This window comes from Thalassophryne amazonica, chromosome 15 (genome assembly GCF_902500255.1).
Source record: "Thalassophryne amazonica chromosome 15, fThaAma1.1, whole genome shotgun sequence".
Lineage (NCBI taxonomy): Eukaryota > Metazoa > Chordata > Actinopteri > Batrachoidiformes > Batrachoididae > Thalassophryne > Thalassophryne amazonica.
Genome location: NC_047117.1, coordinates 65,819,348 through 65,846,332, shown reverse-complemented (window position 1 = coordinate 65,846,332; position 26,985 = coordinate 65,819,348). Strand labels below are relative to the sequence as shown.

At 41.5% G+C, this 26,985-nt stretch overlaps 1 protein-coding gene and 1 long non-coding RNA gene across 2 annotated transcripts in view; one reads left to right on the top strand and one right to left on the bottom strand.

Moving 5' to 3' along the window:
• The first annotated feature begins 1,234 nt into the window (after nucleotides 1-1,234).
• Nucleotides 1,235-16,188, top strand: LOC117525481. Its single transcript, XR_004565065.1, has 2 exons — nucleotides 1,235-1,479; nucleotides 15,957-16,188. It is a non-coding gene; the product is annotated as an uncharacterized LOC117525481 (long non-coding RNA).
• The window catches only part of nfixa (nuclear factor I/Xa), a 274,096-nt gene continuing 252,765 nt past the window's right edge, over nucleotides 5,655-26,985 (bottom strand). Inside the window, 6 exon segments of the mRNA XM_034187333.1 lie at nucleotides 5,655-5,769; nucleotides 11,674-11,762; nucleotides 15,740-15,887; nucleotides 22,140-22,148; nucleotides 26,436-26,518; nucleotides 26,521-26,584. Coding sequence (XP_034043224.1) covers nucleotides 5,755-5,769; nucleotides 11,674-11,762; nucleotides 15,740-15,887; nucleotides 22,140-22,148; nucleotides 26,436-26,518; nucleotides 26,521-26,584 — 408 coding nt within the window. The 3' untranslated portion in view covers nucleotides 5,655-5,754.

Below are 26,985 nucleotides of genomic sequence, written 5' to 3'. Positions count from 1 at the left end.
CACAATTTGTTCCGTACACCAGTTTGTTCCTATTCACAATGATTATGCAGTATTAAAAGTTAAAAATTCAAGAAAATTATTCACAACAATAAATTGTCATCCTGAATGTTAACTGTTTCTAGTTTGCACATTTTAATAAATTATGTGTTTCTTCAGTAAGTCATTGTTTTGTTCATGGAGCAGTTGATTTTAAAGCTATGACAATATCATGATGCTCGTTTCAAAATGCAACAAGACTGGATACAGGTGCCACAATACGATTATCATGACACGCAGTATATCGTTACATCCCTCATACACAAGTCATTAAGCTTCTGAAAGTCCAACCATTCTGCTTAATCAGATGCTTGTTGTGGCTCACTGACTCCCACTTCTTCCTCAAAGTCATTGCAATATTTTTGTGAAGGACTGACTCCTGATCATTTGTTTATGAAGTGTCTCATGTAGAATAGTGATAATGGCAGAAATTATGCAGCTTGGGTGTTCAGAAAAAAGGCCACACCACAGTAAGATGGTACAGTCAAGAACATCCTTTTTATTCAATCAGGTGCTGCTCTTCTCAAACTGTGTTTTTCTTCTTATGGAAAAGAAACTGTAATTAACATGCATTTCACCTCGAGCTTTGGGGGTGTTCTCACAAAGAAGTGGTGCTGCACCAAGGGTGTTAGAGCAGGGAATCAAAGGAGCTAGAGGACTGGCTTTTATACCAATAGCTATCTATGAAAAGGAAACAAGATAAAGAACAAAATAAGCAACAGAAAATTTGCGGCGCAGTCCGGCATGAGGAGGTCCGAGGAGGTCAACGGAGGGGCTTCCCTGAATCCTCCAAGTCTTCTGTGCTAGCCAGTCGGTGTGTGACGTAAACGGCTAATACTGCTGAGGGTTTCACCATGTAAAACCCAAAGATACGATAATACTTCACTTTAAAAGTGATTTGAACAGATGTGGAATTAAAAAAAAACTCCTCAGCCTCATGGAGGACAAGTCCACTTATAAGGTGCTTGTAGCTTTCTTTTACAGTCTAAGGCATTCTCAAAGAGAGCCCAAGTGACAGCAAACCCTGACTGCTAATTAAACAAAACCCAAAACAAAAAGAAGGAGATCCAAAAATAAATAACCAAAAAAGCAGCCCTGTTCCAACATCTCAAGAGTCTGATCCAGCTCCACCTGCCAAATAATCTCCAACCCAAAACCCTGCGTCATCCCTTCCAACCCACCTAAGGACACCCCCAAAAGCTCGTCAGCGTAATTTGTTCACTTACATTAGCTGCTGAATGGAGAAGCTGAAGAGATGGATATGGTAATACAATGTGAAGCATACAGACAAGAACAACATGTGAGCTAACTGCATTCTGCTCAGACAAAAAAAAAAAAAGGTTTTCAGCAATATTCTTTTTTTCTTTTTTAATCCAGCCAACAGTGAAGAAGGCAGGAGAGAGAGCATGAGAGCGAGCGAGACGGAGATTGACGGACACACACGTACAGACTACTCCAGTGTCTACAGAAAAAAACAGGCAGTGGAGATCAAGGGGAAGAAAAAAGCAAAGAGCTGAACAAGAACAAGTTTTTCTTTTTTTGCCTTTTCACGTTTTTTTTTTTTCCCATCATTTATCAATAAAAAGTAAAGAACTAATTCACACCAGTTTCCTTTTGTACTATATATATATATTTATATACGGCTTTGAAAAGGAAGAGAGGGAAGGTACAATGGAGGGGATTCATTATGAAGGCAGAGCAAAAAACAAACAACAAAGAAAGAATAAAGGAAAAGTCGTCCCCGAGTGCTGAATGGCGGCAACCTTTTTGCCTGGGTTGTGGCACTTGCAGCGCTTGGGGGCGACCTGCTACCTCGCGCCATTTTCCAAGAGGCAATCTGGATTACAAAATGGAGTCTGTGAACAAAAGGCACTTTTAAGGGACAACCTTTAACTGCTGGGAAACTATACACTACAGCACAAGCACTACTTAAGAATCATTTACAGAAGGGGGGGGGGGGGGGGGGGGGGGGGGGGACAGGGAAGAGGCTCAACTTGCTGCTCTGTGGTTCCCAATCGGAATTACATTTCAAGCAACGCAACCTGCTGATCTTTTCACAGGGTCTGGAATCACAACCCCATTAAAGTGACAATGGATATAAAAGACTAGTGGACGTGCGGAGAGAAGCGAGTCGCGTATGTACGCTAACGCCAATGTGAAGCTGGATTGGGGGGGGGGGTTATTCTGCTGGTGAGTTTCAGGCAGGGTCACCTAAACTTTGACAGTATAGTTTATCTTTTTCTAAAGGTTGAACCAAAATGCCTTTTGTGCCACAACCTTAAGGGACAGGAACCTCTCCCCCACTCGATACAAATAGAAGAATACAAATAGAGAGGAATAATGCTGTTTCCTAAATGGTCTGTTATTTTGTTCATTACCATTCATTTACAATAGCTCTGAATGTACTTTATAGTGTTAAAGCACCAGTATTATATGATTATAGACTTTTTTTTGAAGCTGTGTAGAATTTTTTTTCTTCCTTCAGCCCTCCCACATTTTTATAAACAAATGATTACACATATGACATTAAAAAATAGAGACAAAGGAAATAAAAACCAATACCCCCAACTTACAAAGACTAGGATTTATCATGGCTCTCTAGTTTAGAGTCCTGGAGCATACAGACTTTTAAACAAATAGCTTTTTTTTCTCTTTTTGTTTAGCTTTCTTAAAAATCTCTAACAGACAAACACAATGATCTACCCAATGCATTGCACGTGGCTCAATCAACACAGAATTTTCAATAATAATACTTTCCATCAAAAAACAAACACTTATTTTTTCTTCAGACCTAGTTGTTGATTTTTTGACGTTTACCTGTAAGTATTTGAATGCTGCACTGCAGGTGGCGACAGTGCACTGCTGAATAGTACGGGTAACAGAGAGGTGGTGTTTACTGAAATGCGTTGTCGGGGGAGATGAGAGTTCAGAAAATAACTAGACTGCCAACCAGCTCAAGTAGTAAAAGGTAAAATGGAGCATATATCATAAATATATAAGATCTCTCTCTCTCATTGTCTTTACAAAAAAAAGTTTGCAGTCCTCTATAAAAATCTGTCCTAGGCCAATGGTTTCCACCAACGCTACCATTCCCTGTAGCTTATATGTGGTAAAAGAACCTGAAGTTTATTACTAATTGCATGATGGGAGTACAGAGGCACTTTCGTTATTGTTATAGTCTCGATATAGGATTTTAGTTCACAGAGCTAGAAGCTGAAAACCGGATCTCAACCGTGTTTTCCATCCCTGCAAAAGAGAACCAACAGCTAGGCAGTCCAGTTATTTTATGAGGTCGGCTTTAGTTGAATTGTGTCACAATAAAAATACCAATATCAATTCAAATATGAACATTTACATTTAAAAAAGGTAATAAATCTTAAATGGATGAAAAACCATTAACAAAGGCATGTTGGAGAACCAAATCTGGAGGATTCCCTTTGTTTTATTATGTATATAGATTTATAGATCTAGATCTATATATATCTATACACATACACATACACGTTTGGTGGCTTTAGTGCGCAAATTTTTTTAATGCTGTCCTTTGCTTTTTGTGCTGCTGACCTAAGCAATGAAGGAAAACGCAACGAGCTGTTTTGTGTTATTGTTTGGGAGAAATTCCAGAACCTGATATTCATGTGTTTGCCAATATTTAACAAATTACTACAACTCAATCAGGTTATCATCATGAAAAATTTGTAGTAAAGCATACGAAAAGTAATGCACAATAATTCATACATGTCTCATGTATTTCTCACTTGGCGGGCAATGAAAATAAAATGGCGTTTGTCCAAAAAAAAAAAAATGAAAGAAAGAAAGACAAGTGGAAAATCCTCTTACACATATTGTTCTCCTAACACTAACTAGCGGTGGGCATAGTTCACCTAATTAGCAAAGATAACTTTTTGTTAGGGAATTAGCTTTGCAGTTGACCTTAAAGCTATGAGTGGACTAAGTAGCTTCCACTAAATTAAGTTCCGCTAACGTTAAGTAAGCTAGCATTTTTGAATAAAGCTTCAAAGTCAAAAATATTAGGAATCCCTAAAATCATAATGTGTGTTCCTGTTGGTGCTGATACGCTAATCCAATTACCAAAATCAGTACATTGTGCAAAGGCAACAAGCATCACGCCAAGCAGAAGTAACAGCAAAAGGGTAAAGAATAAAGCAAAAGGTAAAGAGTAAGTGCATTAATTAGATTTAAATTATTTTAGTTTATTTAATATTTCTTATTCATTTCATAATTTATGTATGGTGAATAAACTGTATTTTGAAGGTAAAGCATTGTTTAACTTCATTTGTTCATTTAATCATTTACCTCAATTTTGAACTTGTGCTGCAACATATTAAAATTTTGTTTTGCAATAGCTTTAGCTAAATGTTTTAGCAGTATTTTGGTTTAGAATTATCACACTTAACTTTTCCATTTGCAGATTAGCAGTTTTTGTGCATTGTGCATGAGCATGGAAATTCATAGGAAAATATCACACACTGCTTTTCGTACATCATACAAAATTCACCATGATAATATGTTGACTAAACACATGCAAAAAAAATAAAGAGATAAAGCCAAACCAAAACCATTAAAAACAAACCCAGACAAACAAAAGTTAGTAATGTGAATCTGATTTCCGTAAAGTAAAAGTTATATGTGGGGGGGGAAAAAAAGGAAAAAAAACAAGTTGATATTGTGAATGATGGCTGTGTGTATGCTGGTTTTAGGGTTTAGATGTCAGTTTTTTCACAGCCACATCCTTGTAGTGACAGCCAACCCCGAATCACTTTTGCAAATCACCCATCTGACCGTGACCGTTGCTGTGCAACACTGTTCGTCCCTTATGAAAAATCAATAGTGCATAAGTGAGGTGACGAAAGACCACACACGGAGTTAGTGTTGACATCTGCCACGTGTTCGCTTGCTCGCATCACGTCCCTCACGTCAGGCGCCTGATACTTGGACAGGTAAACAAAGACCAGCCACTTAGTGCATATATGTCACACCATTGGATGGTGTTGTTGTGATTGGCCAATCAGAAATGAAAGAGGCTTGGGGTTGAGTGACCAAAGCGGCGGGGTGTGGTGTCATGCAGGCGTGTGGCTATTGGTTTGGAATCTGATGGATAGCAGCAGAGCTCCAGGTAGTTTTGGGAGAGTGGCACCGTGCACCCCGAGGTGAAGCGCTCGGAAGGACGCACAAGAACCGAGGCGTGCAATTGGTGTGGCAATCTGGTCAGCTCGCGCATCCAACTTCACTGTTTACCACTAACTGTCCTTTTTTGTACTTGGATCTCCCAGCCAATGCATGGAGTTTCATTATGGACACAACAAGCTTAAAAAAAAAAAACATAAAAAAACGATTATAAACGTATAATTGGTCATTTGTAAGGTTGCCGCCGGATTGTGTTTCTTTTCTGATATTTCATGTGTATATTTGTGAGACAGTTCCTCCTTTTCATCTTCCTTCTCCTTGCATGTTGAGCCTGTCCACTCGATCTCCTGGAAGCCTCGTGCATTCAGGGCTTTAAACGTTCCTGTGGAAGTCGTGCTGGATTGGGAGTCCTCCTGTGGTGTGGGGCCAGGGTTTTTCTGTGTGAGCTCTGTAGTTGTAGTTTTGATAGTGTTGGCGAGAGAAAAAAGATCTTTTTTAGTGTCAGCAGTCTGTTTTACAAACTCCAATTTTTCACGACACAATTTTAGCCGTTGATTCCGAGAGGCCTTGTCAGAGGAACCAGGACTGTTGGAAAAAGACAAAAAAAAGGACAAATGTCATCAAAGGTCAATCCCATCAAAAAGCTATAATGCTCTGTATAAAACACACAACGTACTGTACAAGCACAGCATTATAAAGGTGGCAGCACATAATGGAGTGTGATGATTCTTAAATCCACTAGGTGGCACTCTATTTTCCTCTCGCTTCCAGTGAGCTCAGCTGTTCCATGCGGTGACAAACAAAAGTTACACCCTCAACTTTACCACTTGCTGTTTTTAAGAGGCCTGACTTGAGCTCTTTGCGAGTTAATGATGCACGTGTTACAAAAAGTGTTAGCATAGCACTTTTTTTCCTAATGAGCAAACACAGGACTGCAGCAGCTCTCTGCTGCGTTGCGTGTAAGGTAATCCTCCTCCAATGCCTGTATGCTTGCGGCTAAAGCGGTCTCAGGCTACACTGTAAAGCTATTGAGGGCAGCTTCCCTCGGGATCCGGTTTCTGGGTTTGATAAGAGGGCAGAGTCGGGACTTTGACACAGGCCGGGCTATTCCGGTCGCAGCTGACATTCCACTGCGAGCACGGTGGATCACCCCGCGCATAACTGCTAACTCACTGTTGTCCCCATTTAGAAAAGCCAGAGAAAATTTTGGATTCTTCCCTCACTGTGCCTTCAAGCCTCCACCACCACCTTCCTTTCTACCCATGATTCCTTGGTGTGCTGGCTCCAAGTTCCTTTAACTCCCCCTTCTCTTCCCCCTCACCCCAGCTCTCCCAATGTAATCCTTGGCAATGGAAAGTGACCCCTCCCCATCTCCAACACCCCCTTCAAGTCCAAGTTCAACTGCCTATGACATCATGTCTGGTTGCCTGCAGCAACCAGACAGTCGGGGACGTGACTGCAGAGTGCAGCAAGTTTTTCACTCCCTTTTTCTCACTCGCTCTCACTTTTTTTTTCATTGACATCATCAATCTCCCTTGTCTTCCTGCGTTGCTTCTTTCTCACCACCAGAGAGCTCCTCAGACCAGCTTTTCTCTGCTGCCTGTCCTGACAGGATCAAGAAGACGTTTGCTGGCTGCTCATTGGCGAGCGTGTGGGCAGTGAGGCAGGCAGGCTCTGGCCAAAGTCTGAAACTCTCCATATGCCAGAGAACAGCAGGATGGGCAGAGACCTCAGTTACTCACTCTGGCTGCAGTCGTTACTGACCTACTAGGCTCCGTTAACTACGTGAAGTTGATCCAAGTGTCCAGACTTTTTTTTTGTACACTATAAAACCAGTAAAAACGCTCAAAGTGGCGATATAAAATAAGGTATAGCAGGCAATTTTTAGTTATTTACTTTTACAGATTTAAACCGTTGTAAAACTCTGTTGTTTTTAATGAGGGTAAACAAGGGCAAGAGATTCTGGCAGAGTTGAAGTGTGCATTTGGACGCCGTTTGGATGTTCCCTCTGTGCCAGGGCTGCATCTGCGTTGAGAGAGGTGCAGGTGGGGAGCTGGAAATACTAGAGGGAGCAGCGGGAACAGATAGAACGCGAGAGGGAGGGCCGCTGATGCATGCGGGGGAAGCAGAGCGATGGAGCGGAGCTGCGCTGAGGAGGAATGCCGATTGCTTCCATGTGTGGGGAGGACAGTAGAGCCGAGCTGGCTGCAGGCAGGTGCGGTTAGCCCCTAATGAGAAAAGTTGTGTTGGTGATGGAGGAGGCCCAAGACACGGCAGCCCAGTGGCAGCGTGCAGCCAAAGCTGAAACCACAATGTAGTGCGCTGCTGGCCTCACACGCTGCACTAATACACACTGTGGGGCCGAGCAGAGATAAATCAACACTGCTGGAGCTGAAACTAACTGGCAGCACTTTCATTCTCTGTGAGGAAAACCGCTGTGGTGCAGACACTGTAAACCAATACTGAAACTAAAGGCCTGGATACACGGGCAACGTATCTGTCAATGTAGGTGGGCAACTTTTTCAACAAACGATCAATAGTATCAATATGTAACAGCATTGCTGCTCATTTATTGTGACAAATTTAAAACTTTGGGTGTAACAATGCATCGTGGTGCAATAGCTTGTGAAGAAACAAGAGTGAGAAGAAGTGCTCAGAGAGCAAATACCTCTGCCAGCACTTCACACATACCATACCTCCTGAGATATGTGTTGAAGCGTCTGTTTACGCCAAAACTACTTAACAGATTTTCTTGAAACCTGGTGAAAAGGTGGGGTATGGGGTGAGGAAGAAACCATTAAGTTTTGGAGCAGATCTGATTACTATTGCGAGATAAGGCATTTTCCAACATATCTGTGAATTTCTCAAGAGCCGAAATGATGGAAAATGCCCTCAAGTGAAAAAGTCCTGGATCTGCCAATTTAAACAAATCCACTCTAAAAGTTAACAGTTTCTTTCTTGGCCCACACTGCACCCTTTCACCAGGTTTCAAGAAAATCTGATTCATAATTTCTGTGTAACCCAGCTAAGAGACAGACAAACACCAACGAAACATTCCCTCCTTGATGGAGGTAATCAGCACGGTCAAGGTGGAAAAAATCTACTCATATGAATGAACTTAAATTAATAAATAAAAAAGTGGATTTCCAAAAGATGCTATGTGTCTCAACTTCAATAGAAAGAAGAACTCAATGCTATATAGGCCCTGAGGCCCCATTAGTGCTGGTGTTTATCCCCAGATACCATAACGTGAAACGGATCAGGGTCTCTGAGTCCCCTTTGATGGGACTTGTAGACCACTACAGCTTACTTCCCCAGCCAAGTCAGTGCCCATTATAGCTGGGTGGACTGGGACAATGCAGATGAAGTGTTTTGTAAAAGATGTAGACAGGTAGCCTGAAGCACAGATCTGGAACTGAATGCCAGTCCATTTATTAGTAGTCCACCTCTTTATCCCACAGCACCACCAAACTGTACGATCATAGTTTGTTTACTTCTATCGAGGACGTTAGGGCTTTGTCTTGGTTTGTTTTCTCTGTTTTAATGTCAAGTTAAAATTAGAGAATTTTACAAATTAATTATTTGACAGGCATTTACATTTTTTTCCCACTGCCCTTAACAATAACAAGTTATGTTGGGAGTCAGCAGAGGTACAAGATGATGTATATGATGATGTATATGGCAAACTGGTCTCATGGCAAGTCGTGATTCAGCAGCAGGAAATATACATTAATCTATTGGTTCATGATATCGTGACGAAAAGTGCCTCATTTTCATCACGGCAGCTCAAATTCATTCTAATTCATTCCATGATGGCTGCACGAAATGAAAAGTGAAGCGGGGGGGGGGGGGGTGTCGGGGTGGTTATGGTTAGAGTCAGGGGTAGGAGTAGGGTTAGGAATAGTGAGTTAAAAAAAAAACCGTCACGAAAGCACAAAAACAACAAGAAAAAAAAACGTGAAACTGGGCTGGATATGGGGAGGTTAGAGAGGTTGGCTTGTGACCAGAGGATACTTGGTTCAAATTGCTATGGGCAAGGTTTAAAATCTCCAAGTTCACATTGGTAATATCTATATGAAAAGATGAATGTGAGGCATCATTCCAAAGCACTTTAAGCATCTGCAACAGATGGAAAAGTGCTACCAAAATACAATCCATTTATAATTCAAGTCTGTTTATTTCTGCTAGTGATGACGGCCGTGCGATCACCCTGTCTATGCTCCTGAGATATCTTTGATTGTATTTATGCAGTGATTGCTTTGGGTTGGAGAGTAAGTTATTCCTGTGATTAGTTTCTTTAACAGTACAAAGTACAAGATAGGCTGTAGCATGATGGAATTCTAAATTCTGAATTTAGAATTTTAAAATGCAATGCTACATATTTTTTCTCAAATGCTAGAATATTTACAGTGACAGTTGAGCGAACAGTGTTGGACTTTGGTGGAGACACTTCTATGTAAGTGATGTTGATGAAATGTCTCAATCACACATATACCTTAACGGAAGTACAAGAAGTAGGAGTATGTCTGAGACCCTGAGGCCCATTGGGCTGGTGTTCACCCCTAGTTACCACAGCATAAAGTGGACGAAAATATATGACTCCCCTGGATTATGAATCGAAGTGATGAGATTTATCTATGTCAATGCCATTATCAATTCTAATTATCGGTCCAATTCTTTATCAATTCCTTTACCGACTCTTCTTCGTAATTTCTGTGTAGACAAATGCAGAGGCTTTCAATGTCAGTGCAGCTGTTTTCCTTTTTGCTAGCTACAAGGTTTGTATCGTAACGTCATGCCTGATGTCAAGCATGAGTTTTTGCAACACCGAACTGTTACAAAAACATGGCAGCTTTGATAAGAGGAACTGATCATGTCTAAGGTGTATGATAGGGATGGACAATTTTAGAACTGGTTTCCATCACTACCCTGGATGGGACTGCTGTCCATCGCAGGTTACTTAACCAGCAAAAATCGGTACCCAATTACAGTTGGGTGGACTGTGCAGAGAAAGTATGTTGTCCATGGACACTGTAGGGTTACTTGTAATGAATACCAAAAAACAAACACCAGTCTATACATTGGTTGTCCAACTCTTATTTATCAGAGCCACCTGCTCTCCCTTCACAGCGAATAAACAAAATTAAATTGTGATTTAATTTAGAATAATGCTGTTAATCTCAAAGAGAAATTCAAGGATTGGTTGACCTTCATGGAAGTATGTGCTACAACTATGTGCCCCATCTAGTTCAAACTTATATTGCAAACATTTCTGACCATGAGTGCTGTATCAAGGCTTGAATAGTATAATGAATCTATCATTAACCCCTTACACCTTGTTTCCACATACCTCTGTGTGCGTATCGTTCACAAGAGTTTAACCATTAATTTTGATGGAAGCATACATGATGCCCGATGTATGTGCGATGACCCCCCCCCAACCCCCATCACCACCACCACCACCATGAGTGGTTTTTCTGTAATTATTTTTGGTCTGGAGTTTGCCTCTGGAAGTTTGAAAAACATTAAAATGTTACAGTACATTTTGGCGGTCCGAGACTCACGCGAGAGGTCGGTTTCAGCAGAGTTCTGGTTTCGGGCACAATGTAAACACACCTCATGAAGCATGGGCAACAAGACAACATCGGGACATCCACATCCTCGCTTTGCCATTGTTTACATGCGCTGAGACGCCAGAACTCTGCTGGCACGGCGATGCATTGTGGGAAGCACAGGGGGATTATGGGAAATATTAAAATACTGAATGTGTCAGGGAGCTTTTGGAAAAATAACATGCAAGCTCCTTCAATTGATTTGCTGGACTATTGATTGGAAGATAGTGCACTTGTACAACTGAAAAGAAAATAGTTTAGTGCATTTAACACATTGTGAATATGAGCTATGTTTTCCAGCTATAGCACTAGTTTGTCACCTCTTTATTGTCTGCATAGTATTCCACGCGTATATGCCACACAACTGGATGATGAAAAACACGTAAAATTAGACTCTCATAGTTGCCGTGGTTATTTCCATTGAACACTAGAGGGTGTATAACATACATTATGGATATTATACAAATGCTATGTGGAAACGAGGCAGAAAACCAAATTTGACCCTGATTTGACAAAATGATGCAGGTGTCAGATGACTAAAGACGTTAACTTTCAGAGTAGCGTAATAATTATGCTGTTGATCAACAATGCTGCCACAGGCTGAATCAGTGATCACTGCCAATCCCTCCCCATTGTCTCAGTACTGCCCGTGTATCACGGTCTTCTCTCTGAATGTCATGCTTGTCTTTTTAAAACACAAAGTCACAAAGCACTGGAAAGTATCATGTATGCACAGCACTTTGCAAAGTCATGAGGGAAAAGAGGACATAAAAAAACAGAAGAGGAGGAGGGAGCGGTGGATAGTTGTTAGTTAAATGGGGAATGAGTGGGGGTGGGGGTGGGTGCGGGGGGGGGGGGGGGGGCGATGGAAGGGTACCTGAGTCTGCTGGGGGATATTCAGAAAGTTGTCCCGTGTTCCGATGCCGACAAACCGGTTGGGAGCTGTGGAGCCTGGCGTGGAGTATGCTACAAACAGAGAGAGACAAGTGTGTACATGCTTTTACACACACGCATACACACTGAGCTCAAAGTTAGGGCTTGACGCTGTCATCAGACTCTAAAATTTAAGAGAATATCAACTCTCTAGGATGACTAAATTACACTGTTAAAGAATTTACTGGGAAAAGACAATAAGGGTCAGTGATACTGATGCCCCAATAGTCCCATAGACAATTTGCTCATGTTGTGGGCAAGTTCAATCTAATTTTTGCTTACTTGTGTAGTTGGATTTGTGACTAAGATGGAAATATGCGGTTTGTTTATTAGTGCTATCACGTAGAATCCACGTTCTCTGTGTCTCTTATTCCTCAGCAGCCCCAGACCTCAGTAACAGGTCACCGTTGTCTTAAAACACCACTGAGGATTCACCGTGGACAATAATGGAGTGATGGATGGAGGAACTGTAGTCTTCAACACTAACCAATGCTCTATTTGGACTCAATATGTTAAGAGGAGCAACTTGATTCCACCGGACCAAATTTAGGGCAGTTGCACTCACTGGACTCCAGTATGGTGGCTGAGAAGAACATACGCTGTGCATGACTTGAGCAGGGTTGACGGAGTGGAAATGCACAGTGGTGACTTTGGTAGGGTAGGAAACTGATGCTTCAAGGTGTTGTCCCTTTTGATTATTCACAAAATTTCTTTTGTGTTGAAATATGCTTATTATAAAGTACATGTATCTCTTTTTGTGGAATACCACAAAATTATGCATTTTGGTGGTAGTGGTGGGGTGGGGGGAATCCATGGGAAATGTAGTGAGCTTTCTCCAAGACATCTTGCAGATGACAATGTCAATCAGTGCATTGGAGGAAAAAAGTGACCATGCATGAAAAAAGTCACTTGTTAGATTTTCCTGTGAAGCAACCATTTTTTAAAAACATGCCCACAAACTCCACATCTCATGATCCATAATTAAAAAAAAAAAAAAAAAAAATAGAAAAATAAAAGAAGGCCAAAGTCGCATATTATAAGTGGACTTGGCATCTCTAACACTGTCCAAGTTTGCAGTTTGAAGGCTGGAAAAGTCTCCCAAGTCATTTACCACGTCACCACAGAGAGCTTTTCATGACACGTTGTTACTGTATTTTAATCCACATGGGTCAAAATCCTAAATGGTTTCCAGACCAGGCCAATTTTGGTCATATTGGTGAATTAAGATTGTGACTCCTTTATCTGAATACTAAGGGACAAATATAAAGTGGTGACAAAGGAAAACAAACAAAAAACTCCTTTTTCAGCCTTAAATGATAAAAAAGGGACGACACCTTTAAGTGAGGGTGAGGATGTTATATATGCAAGTGTGCCCATTTTATCTCTGCGATTACGTCATCTTGAGATCCAGAGATAAAATCAGAGGGGGAGACAAAACAAAAAAAGAATTAAAAAAAGAATGATAACAGTGACTGCAGTGGACAAAAAAAAGATGCTATGTATGTATATTTATTTGTATAGATGTTCATATAAATAAACTGACATTTGATAAGTTGACAGTTGGAAGGGGGAAGGTAGGAAAGGTTGATAGGACAGGAAAAGGAGGAAAAGTCAAAGCAAAAAGAGGAGAGGGTGCCCAAGTTGCTCCGTCCAGTGCCCCCTGCTGGTGTGCCGCTCCCACAGCCCGACTCTCAACTCTCGCACGGCACCTGTCTGGGTCCAACCAACCAAAGCCTTTCTGCTCCCTAATGACACTCCTCTCTGCCACTTCCCTGTACAGCGCTAATTAGACAGGTTTGATTATATTCATCATTCATGTTCAGAGAGACCAGAGACTGTGGTTTTTATTTGTTGTTTTCAATTTTTAATTGCTGTGAGGCTTGTGTGAAAGTATTGTGCGGATTGGATCCGTGAAGTGGGGCACAATGTTTGTTTTTGGAGTCCACGCCAACTGCCCTAATTTTGTTCCACTAACAAGGAAAAAAAGAGGGAGATAAAGGAAAAATGAAACAAAGAAATGAGAATGTGAGGATACATCAAATAAAGAAGAAAAAAGAAAGATAAAATGAAGGTAAAAAATAAATAAAAAGAAACGAGCAATGGAGGTGAACTGCATTTGAGGCACAGGGCCCGGCTCAGCTCCATGAAACCCATCAAAAAAAAGAAGGGAGTGAAGCTACACTGCCTCTGGTGGCAGCAAGAAACCCAATGCCTGAGAGAAGCAGAAGAGCATTTTGATATGATTGATTTGATTGAGCCGAGAGAAAAGGTGGAGGACAGAGACTGAGGTGGTGTGCAAAGAAAAAAGTCTCAACGTCAGTGCAAGTGAATGTAAGAGACAGAAAAGAGCTCAAAAGGGGATCTCTGGTTTGGCAAAGGCGTGGCAATCTTACGCAACAGAATTGGACCCTATGAGTACGGTACAGTGGAGCAAAGTCCACAATGAGACACTGTAGGAGTCAAGTTCTTGGGGCTGCTGAGCATTTCAGACTTAAGCGGAAGTGAAAGACTACTGACTAGTTTAACAACAGTCAGATCCATAAGTATTTGGACAGTGACAACATTTTTGTACTCCACCTCAAAGGTGTTGAAATTACACAGTCAATATGTTCCTTTCATGCAGGCATTCAGCTTGAACTCAAGGGGTTTAACAAAAACATTGTATTAACCATTTAGGAATGTGTGTAAATGGTGCTATGAGCCCATAAGTAATTGGACAAACTAAATATAAGGATTTTCTTTTTATGATTATTTTTACAGCCATTTTCTTTCAGTGGATGGAGACAAGAACATGTAAAACATTACAGAATAGGTCTTGGACTTTATTTACATCATTAAGAAAAAATAAACAGTGTGGTATTGTATGGCAAATCTCTCTGGAGAAGGTAGTTCTCAAAAACAGTGCGACCGTGCGAGGAGGAGACAGGTGAGCCACGAAACACCCAAATGTGGAAGAGTTATAGGCTTCTGTGGATGTGACTGGAGAACATCTGCACAGTGCAACTTTTGTCACAGCTTCATCATGGTGAAGTGGAACAGAGACGGCTTTTCAACCAAGAAAAGAGAGCAAATCTGCACTTGAGTCTCTGGTGTACCTTCTGGCAAACTGTAGCTGAAATTTCATGTGTTAAGAATCTTAAGAATATGCTTGGTGCACTCCACACTCCACCTTGAAGCTTGTAACTGGTGATGCAATAGGCAAAAGTTGCACTCTGCACAGTTTCTCCAATCATAGCCACAAAAAGCCTGTAACCCCTGCAGACTTGTCCGGGTGGCTCGGTGGCTTCCCTCACAAGTCCTCCGTGAGCTTTTACTCCATTTTTGAAAACTGCTTACTCCAGACAGATTTGCTTTACAGTACCATGCTGTTTGTGTGTGTGTTTTTTTTATTGAACACTGTAAATGACCAAAACATATTCAGTGACTTATGTTCATGTTTCCATCCTGTCTTTTCTCAACAAAACATGGAGCAAAAGTGAGGATTTCTATAAACAGTAATTCTTATACTGAGCTTGTTCAATTACTTACACCCTTTGAGAATGGAGGGACTGTGTATAAACATGGCTGAAATTGTTAAACCCCTTGAGTTAAAGTTGAAAGTTGACACTACAAGCACATCTTAATTGTTTTATTTGAACTCCATTTTGGTGGTGTACAAAAATACAAAAATTGTGTCGGTGCTGAACTACCTATGGGCCTAAGTGTTTGTAAGTACTGCAGTAAGTATTGCTAATAAGTTAAACCTGGATTTTAGTTGTATTTGTAAGACAGCATTTCTCCTCCAGAGTGTAGTTGTATTGCACAGAAATAGGAGGTTGAAAATGCTACAAATCTAGTCCCTTGCTAGTGTTAACTTTTTAGTGTTGCCAGATCAGATGACCAGTTAGCTGCTAGCTAAGTGCTAACAAGCCCAATAAGCTAACATCGGGTTGGACTAGTCTGTGTGACAAATCTGTGAGGAGGAGTGGGGCAGTTATGGGGATTTGTGGAGGGGAGTGGGAGTGACTTACACGGAGATGCGGGTGAGCCGAGTCCGCTGTCAGTGGGCGTGCTGATGGTTTTAGAGTCGGGCAAGGGGAGGGGCACAGGGCGTGCCACCGGGGGTGGCGGGGGCAGCAGGAAGGAGCCCGGCATTTTGCTTTGGCCACCTCCATTAGGCTGCAGATGGACCATATAGACAGGGTGAGCAGGACACACCCTGAGATGGCACAGCGCACAGGGACCCAGACACAACACACACACGCACAGGCGCACCCAGTCATGTGCAAAGTAAGATGACGGTCATATGCTGACAGACCCTGACAGTGTGCATACACTCAGACAAACTGAATAAGACACATGAAAAATCAGCACACGCTGAAAAAATAAAAATAATAATTAAAAAAACAATCTGGCCAAAAACAACAAAGTAAAAAACAAGTGGAAAATTGATCAACAGTGTCTGCACACATAGAGAAAAGAAGACATTAGTATAGTGCAATGCGAGAACATAAAAAGGGAAATCTGGAGTGTGAAGAGAGAAACAGGTGTGTGTGTTGGTGTGTGTGCACGTCTTTTTACAATTTTACAGTCTTACATATGGCAAGTAATGAGAACAAAGGATAACAAAACATAAAAAGAATGTCTGGCTGAAATTTTCAAAGTTGTTAAGATCAAGTTTACGGTAATGGTTTACAGTACTGCCAGCACCCTACATCTACCAAAACACACTGAATATTTCTGAAATTTCCTTTAAAACTAGCAGAAGCTTGACATCGTGGTCAGTTGTCCACAAAGCAGGTTGGTGTGTGTAAAAGTTTTAAAATGGGTAAAGATTTATGTTCATAAGATTATCCAGAGGTCACCATCCATCATAGATGTCTCATTTAATTTAACCCTCAACACTGTAAAGAACATCCATGATATCCCACAAATGCCCTATGCTGCACTTTGCACGCTTCATTCCAGAATCGTTCCATATCTTTACGTGGCTCCATCTGACACACAGCGTAATTCAGTAAATATGTTTCACGTCAACTCAGCACTTTTTTTTGTCATGGATAGGTGCAGAGTGATGGTCTAGGATCTGAGGAAAACTTGGAATGGAACACCTTTGCCTTTATCCAAGATAACAAGAGAAATTACACAAGAAAAATTAGGTATACAACTGAGCACTTGTGTAGTATTTAGATATCATCCACTACAGTGACAATCACTCACACAATCAGTATTTATGAGCTCGCAAATCCTAATTTTACCGGCCTACCTAAGCTTTGCTAGTTACACTACTTTCCCTGTGCATTTATTTTAATCAATTACACTACCAGTACTGATCTCCAGCAGGATAATGGGGGACCTGTGCTGCTGATGGACAAATAAGACGAAAGACAGGAGGGAGGCATATCTGGAATCTTAGGGAAGGGTTGAAGGGTAGAAGTGTGAAGGTGAGAGTCAGAACATTGAATGCTGGCACAAAGGAAGAGAGAAGACCAATATGAGAGAGAGGGAAAAAGGTACTGTGTGTACAAGAGACCAAGTGGAAGAGGAGTAAAACCAGAAACAATGAAGGTGAGTTCAAACTTTTCTACTCTGGGATGACTGGGAGGAGAAATGATGCTGGACGTAATACCAATGGAAGAGTGCATTAGAGGTATCGCAAATATCTGACAGAGTGAAGAGTGTTATGCTGGGAATTGAAAGGGTGATGATGAATGTCATCAACACATATGCCCCACAAGTGAGTTGTGAAATGAAAGAGGAAGAGTATTTCTGGAGTGAGACAAATGAAGTGGTGGAGGGTATCCCCAAGAACCGAAGAGTGTTCATTGGAGCTGACTTCAACAGATGTTGGCGAGTGATGAAAGGTACATATAATGTCACGGAGTCAGGAATGTGGAATTAGCAAAAAAGGACAGAAACGGGTGTAGTCAATACAGTAAAACCCGCCTAAAGCCTCGGTCACACGGCACTAATGAAGGACAACAAAGCCCAAATGAAACAAAAAAATTTGGACTTTCATTGACTTTCAGAGGCATCATTTAACCTTCATCCTGCTTCGTTCCTGCAGCTGGTGCTTTGTCAAAATTTTTAAACTGCTGAAAAATTTGAATGAATATCGACGACAACCTCAATTCGTCTGTATTTTGTTTTGCTTTCTTTCTTGGTGGTTTCTTATCGTTTAATTAGTTTTCATAATGTTAGCATTGCATTTTACTTTTGTCCAACTTTGTTCAGCTTCCCAAGTCCGATGTATTGAACGAAGGCTAATGATATCTGAATGATTCAATAACTAAAGCTTCAATGAGATGAACGAAACATTCTTGTATTGCTAATGAATAATCCATGTTTGGGATGAAAAAGTAACGTTTTCATACAGAAAAAATAGCATTAAGAGCATTTTAACAACTACATTAACTATTTACGCATGTTTAAACCGTTTATGGCTGGTCTGCATGTGCAGACACGTTGTTGTTATGAAGACAAACAAAATCTCTTACCTGTTGTCAAGATGAACAAAATCCCGCAGCTACAAGTACTGCAGACATGAGGACAAGGCTGGCTGCACTTGGTTCTATACCCGCTTTCAGTCATGTCATCGTGGATGTTTCGTTTTGATTTAATTTAAAGTGTTGAGGTTGACGTTCGCTTCATTTTCTTTCGTTAGTTTGGTTTTGCTTCATTCCTTTTTCAGTCTTGATTCACAGGCTTTTCAATGATGGAAAAGGTGCAGGATCTTCTGTCCACCTTTTCTTGCCAATTTGTGACTTTTTATCCTTCATCCAGCTATCGCTGTGTGACCCGGCCCTAAACTGTCATCGTATAAACTGGATATTCGCATTCACTGGACAAAAGCAAAAGTCCCAATGCTTTTGTATGTTTTTCCATGCAATAAATACCATATATACTGGGCTGTGATTTGTCACTTTTCCAGTTTCACTCCTTCCTCTCCTGTCATGTTTTAAAAGTTTTTGCAGTGTGCCCGGCGATTACATTTCGATCATGGATCAAATATGTTTGGCAGAAAAGTGTGTAAACATGGAGTCGCAAAAAGACACTCAAATGACCTGCAATTCACTGAAGAAAATTGCATGTACCATGTCATTGGTTTGGAGGTTGATGACTGTATAAAAATGGAGGTCATTGAGGGACAAATTGATGCAGAAAAAGCCACTGTTTCTGCTGTAAATTGCATTAAGACGCCCACCAATGCAATGAAGAACTTTAAAAGGGTCATGCTCACGTCAACGTCATTGCATGGCAACAGAGTTGCAGAAGCATAAATCTAGCTTTAGGAATTTAAGGTACCACTCCGCAGTGGACTTAGAAAAAAGAGTGCCTTGATCAAATATAATTGTTTACTTACTTAAGGCAGGCGTATTTTTTTTCAGACAAAGTTTTGACCTGGCCATTAAATGACCCAGGCCCTCATTCAAAGTCAGGCATTTAATCAAGGAAATACATAAGCCTAAAGACAAAATTCGCTGGTCCACCTGAATCCATTATATGCAAGTTTTCCTGTACATATTTTAAGACGAAAGATAACCATTAGGGACACAACATTTCCACAAAGACACTTTCCTGTATCATATGTAGATGAGCTTTTATGCATAAGTAGCTAACTCACGCTTGAGCTATCTTTAAAAAGGGTCACCCATAAATCCATGTTTGTACTCGTAAGCAAAACGTGTTTGAATATGGGCAAGGGTGCATAGCACTCTTGGCTTTCAATAAATTCTTAGCATTTGTAAGACTTCAGTGGTAATTTGATTGTATTGCTGAGTCACCATGCTTTTCCCTTTTTGTTTATTATTCAACCAGGGTTCTAGTTTTTGGAAATACATCCAAATGCAACAGAGTATAAAAATTTAAAAGTTAGTCATGGATGGAATTTTTTGATTAAATACAAAAAAAACCCAACAACAAAAACAAACAAACAAACAAAAACTAAAGAAAAACATTGATTTTCATTGTTTTCTAGAAAAGACTCATCAGAATATGATACAGGACTATGGGATTGCAAAAATGTTGTATCCCTAATGGCCATAGGGTTAATTATAATGGCCATCTCACACATGTGACAAAAAATATGTGTTTGTCTGGGATCAACATAGTGTAAATAACCACAAGTTGCATGTTGCAAGAAATCATCCACATTGAAATAAAGTTGTAAAATGTGCAAGATTATCACAGAAAAAAAGTTGGTAAACATCAAAGTATTCACTTGTTAACCACAAGGCTGTTGCCAGCTGCTGCAGTACACAGTTGGTTCCCATGATCAACTATCACTAGTAAAGACAAGACACGAAACAGAATAAAAGGTGGTCAAAACCAGCAGCAAAGGTATGGTAGCACATTTATTATCATACGAGGTTTATTAGATAAGAAACCGACACTTTTATTTTTTTTAACTATATGGATTTGAATGACGTGCGATTACACCAATCATGCTTGAACCCTCGTGCGCATGCGTGAGTTTTTTCACGTGTGTCGGTAACGTCATTTCCCTGTGGGCAGGCCTTGAGTGAGACGTGGTCCCGCCCTCTCGGCTGAATTCCTTTGTTTCACACGCTGCTCAAGACGGCGCGCGTTGCTTTATCAAAATTTTTTCTGGACCTGTGAGGGATATCCGAGTGGACACTATTCGAGAAATTAAGCTGGTTTTCGGTGAAAAGTTTAACGGCTGATGAGAGATTATGGGGTGTTTCTGTCGGTGTAAGGACTTCCCACAGAGCGGGACGTCACGCAGCGCTTCCAGGCGCCGTCGTCGGCCTGTTTTGACCTGAAAACATCCTAATTTAAGGCTTAATTCACCCAGGACGTCGTGAGAGAACAGAGAAGATTCAGAAAAGGCCGGCATGAGGACTTTATGCGGACATTCCACTGTTTAAGGACATTTTTTTAATGAAAGACGTGCACGTAAATTAACGACTCGGCGAATCTGTGTGCGCCGCGACAGGAAAAACACCTCCGTGTTGAAAACCATTTGTAAAATTCAGGCGGCTTTTGATGGCTTTCAACAAGTGAGTAACTGAGAAATTGTTTAACAGCTTGGGCATGTTCCAACTTGCCCGTTAAGTTTTCCAACGGAGGTGTTTTTCCTGTCGCGACCCCCCACGGTCGGGTCCGGCCCGACATGCGACTCTGCCCGCACGTTCTTTCATTACAAATGTCCGTTAACAATGGAATGTCCGAATAAACTCCTCATGCCGACTTCTTCTGAAAGTTCTCTGTTCTCTGACGACTTCCTGGGTCAACAGAGCCTGAAATGTGGACGTTTTCAACTTGAAACGGCAAGACGTTGCCGCCTCGAAGCGCAGATCGCCGTCAGGCACCGTGGGCCGTCCTTACGGCGACACTACCAGACCAAAATCTCTCATCAGTCGTTAAAATTTTTACCGAAAACCAGCTGAATTTATCAAATGGTGTCCACTCAGTTGTGCCTTACAGTTTTGAAAACATTTTGATCAAACAAAGCAGCAGTCTCTGAGCCATTCCTAAACAATGAAAAAAATCGACGAGAGGGTGGGCGACTCCTCACTCAAAGACTGCCCACAGGCGAATGACGTAACCGACAGGCGTGAAAAAACTCTCGCATGCCCACGAGGGTTCAAGCATGTCTGATGTAATCACACGTGATTCAAATCCATATGGTTTTTGAAAAAATAATAAGGTCGGATACTTTTCTAATAGACCTCATAAGAACCTACAAACTGCTGTATCATCAGCAATTTCAACCTCTGACAACGTTGTAATAACATTGCAACCACATTCACTACATATAAACAACTGTAGAATCATTTTTGCTACACATATAAGAGAGACAAAGACAAAGGAGTGGAGGAAGATACAGAAGGTGCCCCCTGAAGGAGACTGGAAATTGTAAGATTTGGCATGGTAGAGTGTAGGTAGACAGCATTGGATGGTAGTTTGTATGATTATGTTGGAAGTAAAGAAGAGGAACAGAGAGAGGACTGAACCAACAATCAGATGGTGAAAGTTGAAAACTGCTGCGTGAAATTCAGAAAGGTGAGATAGAGAAATGGTGGTGATGACAAGATGCTGGTAAAGTGGTCATCTACTGCAGAATTGGCAAAGGAGACATCTAGTAAGATACTTGATGTAACAACTAGACAGAGGGAAAAGATGAGACTTGGTAACATATTCTCATTCTCAACTCATCTCATTTTTATGCTCATCAGTGCCCCTTTCCGTCATAATGTGACAAGTTAGGGACCCCGCTGGGTGGGGAGACACTTTTTTGGACAACTGCGTCATTTCTCTCTGTCAGTGCATTTAACTATTTGCTTCACTTCTGTGTCATCAGGGAACATTTATCTATGTCTTGCCTATAGTTAAAAATCACTGAGTGAGGCAACAGGGGTACTGCTTATGAGCAATTTGTATCAAAATGCGAAGACGCGGGTGTGAAACTTGGCTGGACTTAGTGGTGAAATATGGAAATAGATTAAAGAGTAGGGATTTAAGAAGTTGGTAAAAAAGAACTGGGGCAGTCAGTGAGATAAAGAAAGTAGACAGGACAGCAAGGAGATTTTTGAAAGTCATAAAATGTGGAAAAAGCTAAAGAAAATGTGTACGCAAGGTGTGAATTTGAACACTAAGGAAGGACAAAAGGGCTTGGACAGACAGGGGAACAGAAGTGGAAATGATGTGCTATAGGTGAGGATGATAACAATGCAGATGGAAATGTGCTAGCGAGTGAGGAGTGTGTTGAGAAGGTAGAGGGAGCAGTTTAAGGAGCTGATGACTGAGGAAATTGAGAGGGAAAGAAGAACTGATTAACAAAGAAAATGAGGGAAAGAAGTTTTGATCATGTGGAGAGAGTGAATGAGGAAGTGCAAGTGATTAGTAAAGCTGAACTGAGGATAGGTGGTTGGTCCAGATCACATACCAGTGGAGGCACAGAGATGTTCAGGGGAGATGGCAATGAAATTTGTAACAACACTGTTTAATAAAATATTAGAAAGTGAGTGGATGAGAAATGGTGATGAAATGATGAACAAATGAGAACAAATAGGAGTCTCCATGGCCTATGATGTTTGTGGATGACACTGTGATCTGTAATGACAGGAGGAATCAAGTTGAGCAAAGACTAGTGAGGTGGGGGTATGCACTGGAGAGAAGTGGAATGAAAGTCAGTAAGAGTAAGGTAGAGTACATGTGCTTAAGTGAAAGGGAGGTGTGGAGAGACAGAAGTGAAGAGCCTTTATCTTACATGCATGTGTACGACAAAAATTGTTCTCTACATTTAACCAATCCTAATTTAAGTTTAACACAATAAAGCCAGCATAAAAGGTGGGCAGCCACAGTCAGATGGCAGGTAATCAATTCCAAGTCTACGGTCACTGACTTGGTCAAGGGCAGTGAAAGGAGCATGAACTTAATGTGCATGTCTTCATGGTGAGGGGAAACCCCACAAGGCCAAGGGGAGAACATGCAAACACCACACAGAAACAGACTGGGCATTAGTGGAACTGCAAGAATACAAACCATTCCACTGTGGTGGAACAGACACAGTGGCGTATGTGGGTGGCTGAATGGTGCACTTGCAGGGAGTAGAGGGGCTGAAAGTGAATGAGTTTGAATACTTGGGGTCAACGGTTCAAAGCACGGTTCGTGAGTGTAATTCAGAGGTGAAGCAGAGGATGCACATAGCGTGGAGAGGGTTAAGAAGAGGCACAGAAGTCATTAACTGAAGGGTATCTGCAGGTGTGAAAGAGAAACTGTAAAAGATGGTACTGAGACCATCTATGTTGTATGACTTGCAGGCAGTAGCACTGTCAAAAAAGACAGAAAGTGGAACCGGAGGCAGCAGAGCTGAAAATGCTGCGATTTTCCTGTAGTGGAGCAGATGGCATCAATCTTACAGAAAATCATGTAAATTTGACATTATGATTCCCAAGTAGTACTTATCAAAACTGATCAATTGGCACCTGAAATCCCAGATGGTGGCCATTTTCCAAGATGGTCACCAAAATGACCTACAGAAAAGTACTTTTACATTTAAATGCTCGATGGATCTGTTTTTACAGGATCACTGAAATCCAACTTGGTGCCTAATTTCAAGATGGCCACCAGATCAACCCCCCAAAATAATTTTTTCCTCAAAAAAACATCTTTACATATTTGATCTGTGTGATCTTGGTGTCTGCAGGTTTTTAGGCATGCTAATGCCATTCCGTAAATACCATACCCACTCTCACTCCTCTTAACCGGTTACTCCAATTTAGGGTCACAGGGGGCTGCAGCCTATCCCACCAGTCATGGGGTGTGAGGCAGGGTACACCCTGGACAGGACACCAGTCTGTCACGAGGCCACAAGGCAGGGCCGTAAATATAAAAATGGAACTGAATGGAATTTGACATCAAGATCCTTGATCAATTAGGAGAATTTCTATGCAAAAATTGCACAGAAATTCTCTCTTTTCAATAGGTCATTTTAGTGGCCATCTTAGAAAATGGCCACCCTCTCAAATTTTCAAGTGGCCAATTGAACAGATATGCAAAGTATCATGAGAATCGCCATGACATGTTTGGTGCTTGTATCACCAAATGCATGACTTTCCATTACCTGCTCCACTACTGGGAGTGATGAGATTCGAAAGTATTCAGAATGAACTTAAGAGAGCAGGAAGGACAGTTTGAAGATAAAGTCAGATGGTTTGGGCATGTGCAAAGGAGGGGTGCAGGGTCCTGTATATTGGGAGGAGGATGCAGATAATAGAACGTCCAGGCAGGAGGGGAAAAGAGAGGCTAAAAAAAGGTGTTTGGTGTCACAAAGGAAGATGCAGAGCACAAGATGAGATAGAGATAAATGATGATCTGCTGTGGTGACCCTTAGCAGGAGCAGTCAAGAAAGCACGACAGCTACGAATGTATGACAGCCAAACAAACACCATCTGCATGTGAAATAAAAAGTGCATCTTCAAAGTCCACTGCCATCTGTCAGTCTCAACTTAGCTCTTCTTCTTAAAATGGTTTGGCACATGATACTTTCCTATCTGTTCATCTCTTTTCTGCAAGACAATGAATTAATTGCAGTTGTCCTATTGTTGCTCATAAGCACCTACAGAATTACCCCGACAAACTAGGTTTAACTACAATAAATGCCTAAGCATGCCTATGCCTGACCCCAGCAGTTAGGTGAGCCCTCTACACGTTTGTGAGTAGACAGCATCTATAACCTCAATTATATGACAGAAATCAGTGTAACCGAGTTGAACGTGGTGTTAAATCCAACCAAGCCAAGGCCTCTGATTCGAGGTGAGAAATTTTTATGTGACGAAATCAATCTACATGTACTACACTTCCTGATTACACTGCACATGCACCACGTTGCGACCGTTAAACCTGTCATAACGGCAGAAATGTATTCCTCCTTTGTACTTCAGGCACAAGTGGTCATTTCAGTCTGTTTAAATGTGCAAGTCCACCATGTTGACCAGGTGAAAGATAACATGGTCTCACCAGGACCCCTTTGTGTTGTTGTGTGAAGACACTATGCAGGAAGTCCAGCATTGATGTAATGACTGTTGTCGTACCCTTGCACCGTGTCACCACACCTGGCAAAGCTACTAGTAACCACGGTATCATACTTGACTTGGGCTGTCCACTTGCTCCCAGTGGCTCAGGATTGTTACAGCAGATCCGGTAGGGATCTGCACCGGAATTAGCCATTGGTTTTTCACCGGATGCCCTTCCTGATGCAACTCCAGTGACTTGTTTTTCCTGTGTATTGATGAAATCCACTGATTCCTCTTGAAATCAAAGTGAGTTTGTCCAGTCTGGCTTGGAATGCTTAAAACACTTCAGGCTTAAAAGGACATTGAAGTCAAAGGTAGATTGTCTCCCTTTTGCTCCACAATGTTCTGGAGACTTGCTGGTCTGCCTTGAGCTGTCTGCTGACTCATCCTTTCAAAGTATTGACCGAAAGCCATTTTTTTTCGTTTACCTGTTGAAGCTGCACCACTCTGAAAGCAGGGATAGACAACCTTGTGGTGTGCAGGTCTGCGTTCTAACCTAATCATTTTACTTTTCAATGACTAGTTCTTCCACACTCAAACTGGTGCTTATCATTGGAATTGCCATTAAGGAGGCAGAATAGAAAAAAACCCAATTGCTGGCCTTTCATGACACACGGTTGCCTATCTTTACTTTAAACTGTGCTCCATTCCCAGGATAAGAATAACCTCTCTAGCAATGTCAATGTGTTTTTATGGACTGACTAGAAATAAGCACTCTTCACATCTATTTCGGATTAATTACCTCTCTCCTAAGCACCATAGGTCTTGAGGCCCATTGGTGACACTACTATCTACGGATACTGTAGCTTGAAGTGGATGACAGTCTGTGTTTCGTCCTGCCAGTCCACTACAGGGTACATCCCCAGCCAAGGCTGGTACCCTTTTACAGCTTGGTGGACTGGAATGTGCAGATGAAATGTCTTGTTCAAGGACATAAACTGGTAGCTAGATGAGGAATCAAACCCAGGTCTCATTTTGATAGCACAATTACCCACTTGAGCTACCTTCTCTAACATTGGCAATATTAATGACATGCTGAAATTGTTGATGTTATTGTTGTCATCTGACATCTTTAATTCTTCAACTTTTGAGGTAAACTAGAGTAGGAAGTCCACATTTATCACAGTGTTTCTTTGATAATAACATCCACCATCCTGGCCACTACACAGTTCACTCACCTGTGCACTGGGCTGTCTGTGCCATCAGTGCAGACAAACTGCACAAACTCCTTAAGCGGGTCCTGGTGGTGATGGTAGCGGATGGTGGGGGGGTGAAGTAGGGGGTGGACTGCTGGATGATAGAGGAGGAGGGAAAGTGCAGGGCTGAGGGGAAGCTCTTGGACTCCCTGTTGGGGGTGGGGCAAAGTGAACGGGAAAGGAGGAAGAAAAAATTGAGAAAGATAGCAGAGAGAAGGAGGAAGCCAAAAATACAGTCATGTTTAGTTTATCGTAGGTAGACACACACACACACACCCACCCACACACACACACACACACACACACACACACACACACACACACAAACACACACACACACACACACACACACACACACGTCATACTTTGTACTCTGCAGACAACCAGATGTATGTTTTATCTAAGCACCACTGATCACTGTTATAATACAGAAAATAGCTGTGACATTCTCACTGACTGAACTATTTGTGCTTTTAAATGGCTGGAATTATCTGTGGCAGTTGGGCAACATCTGCTCCCATTCATTTTATAAATCAGCCT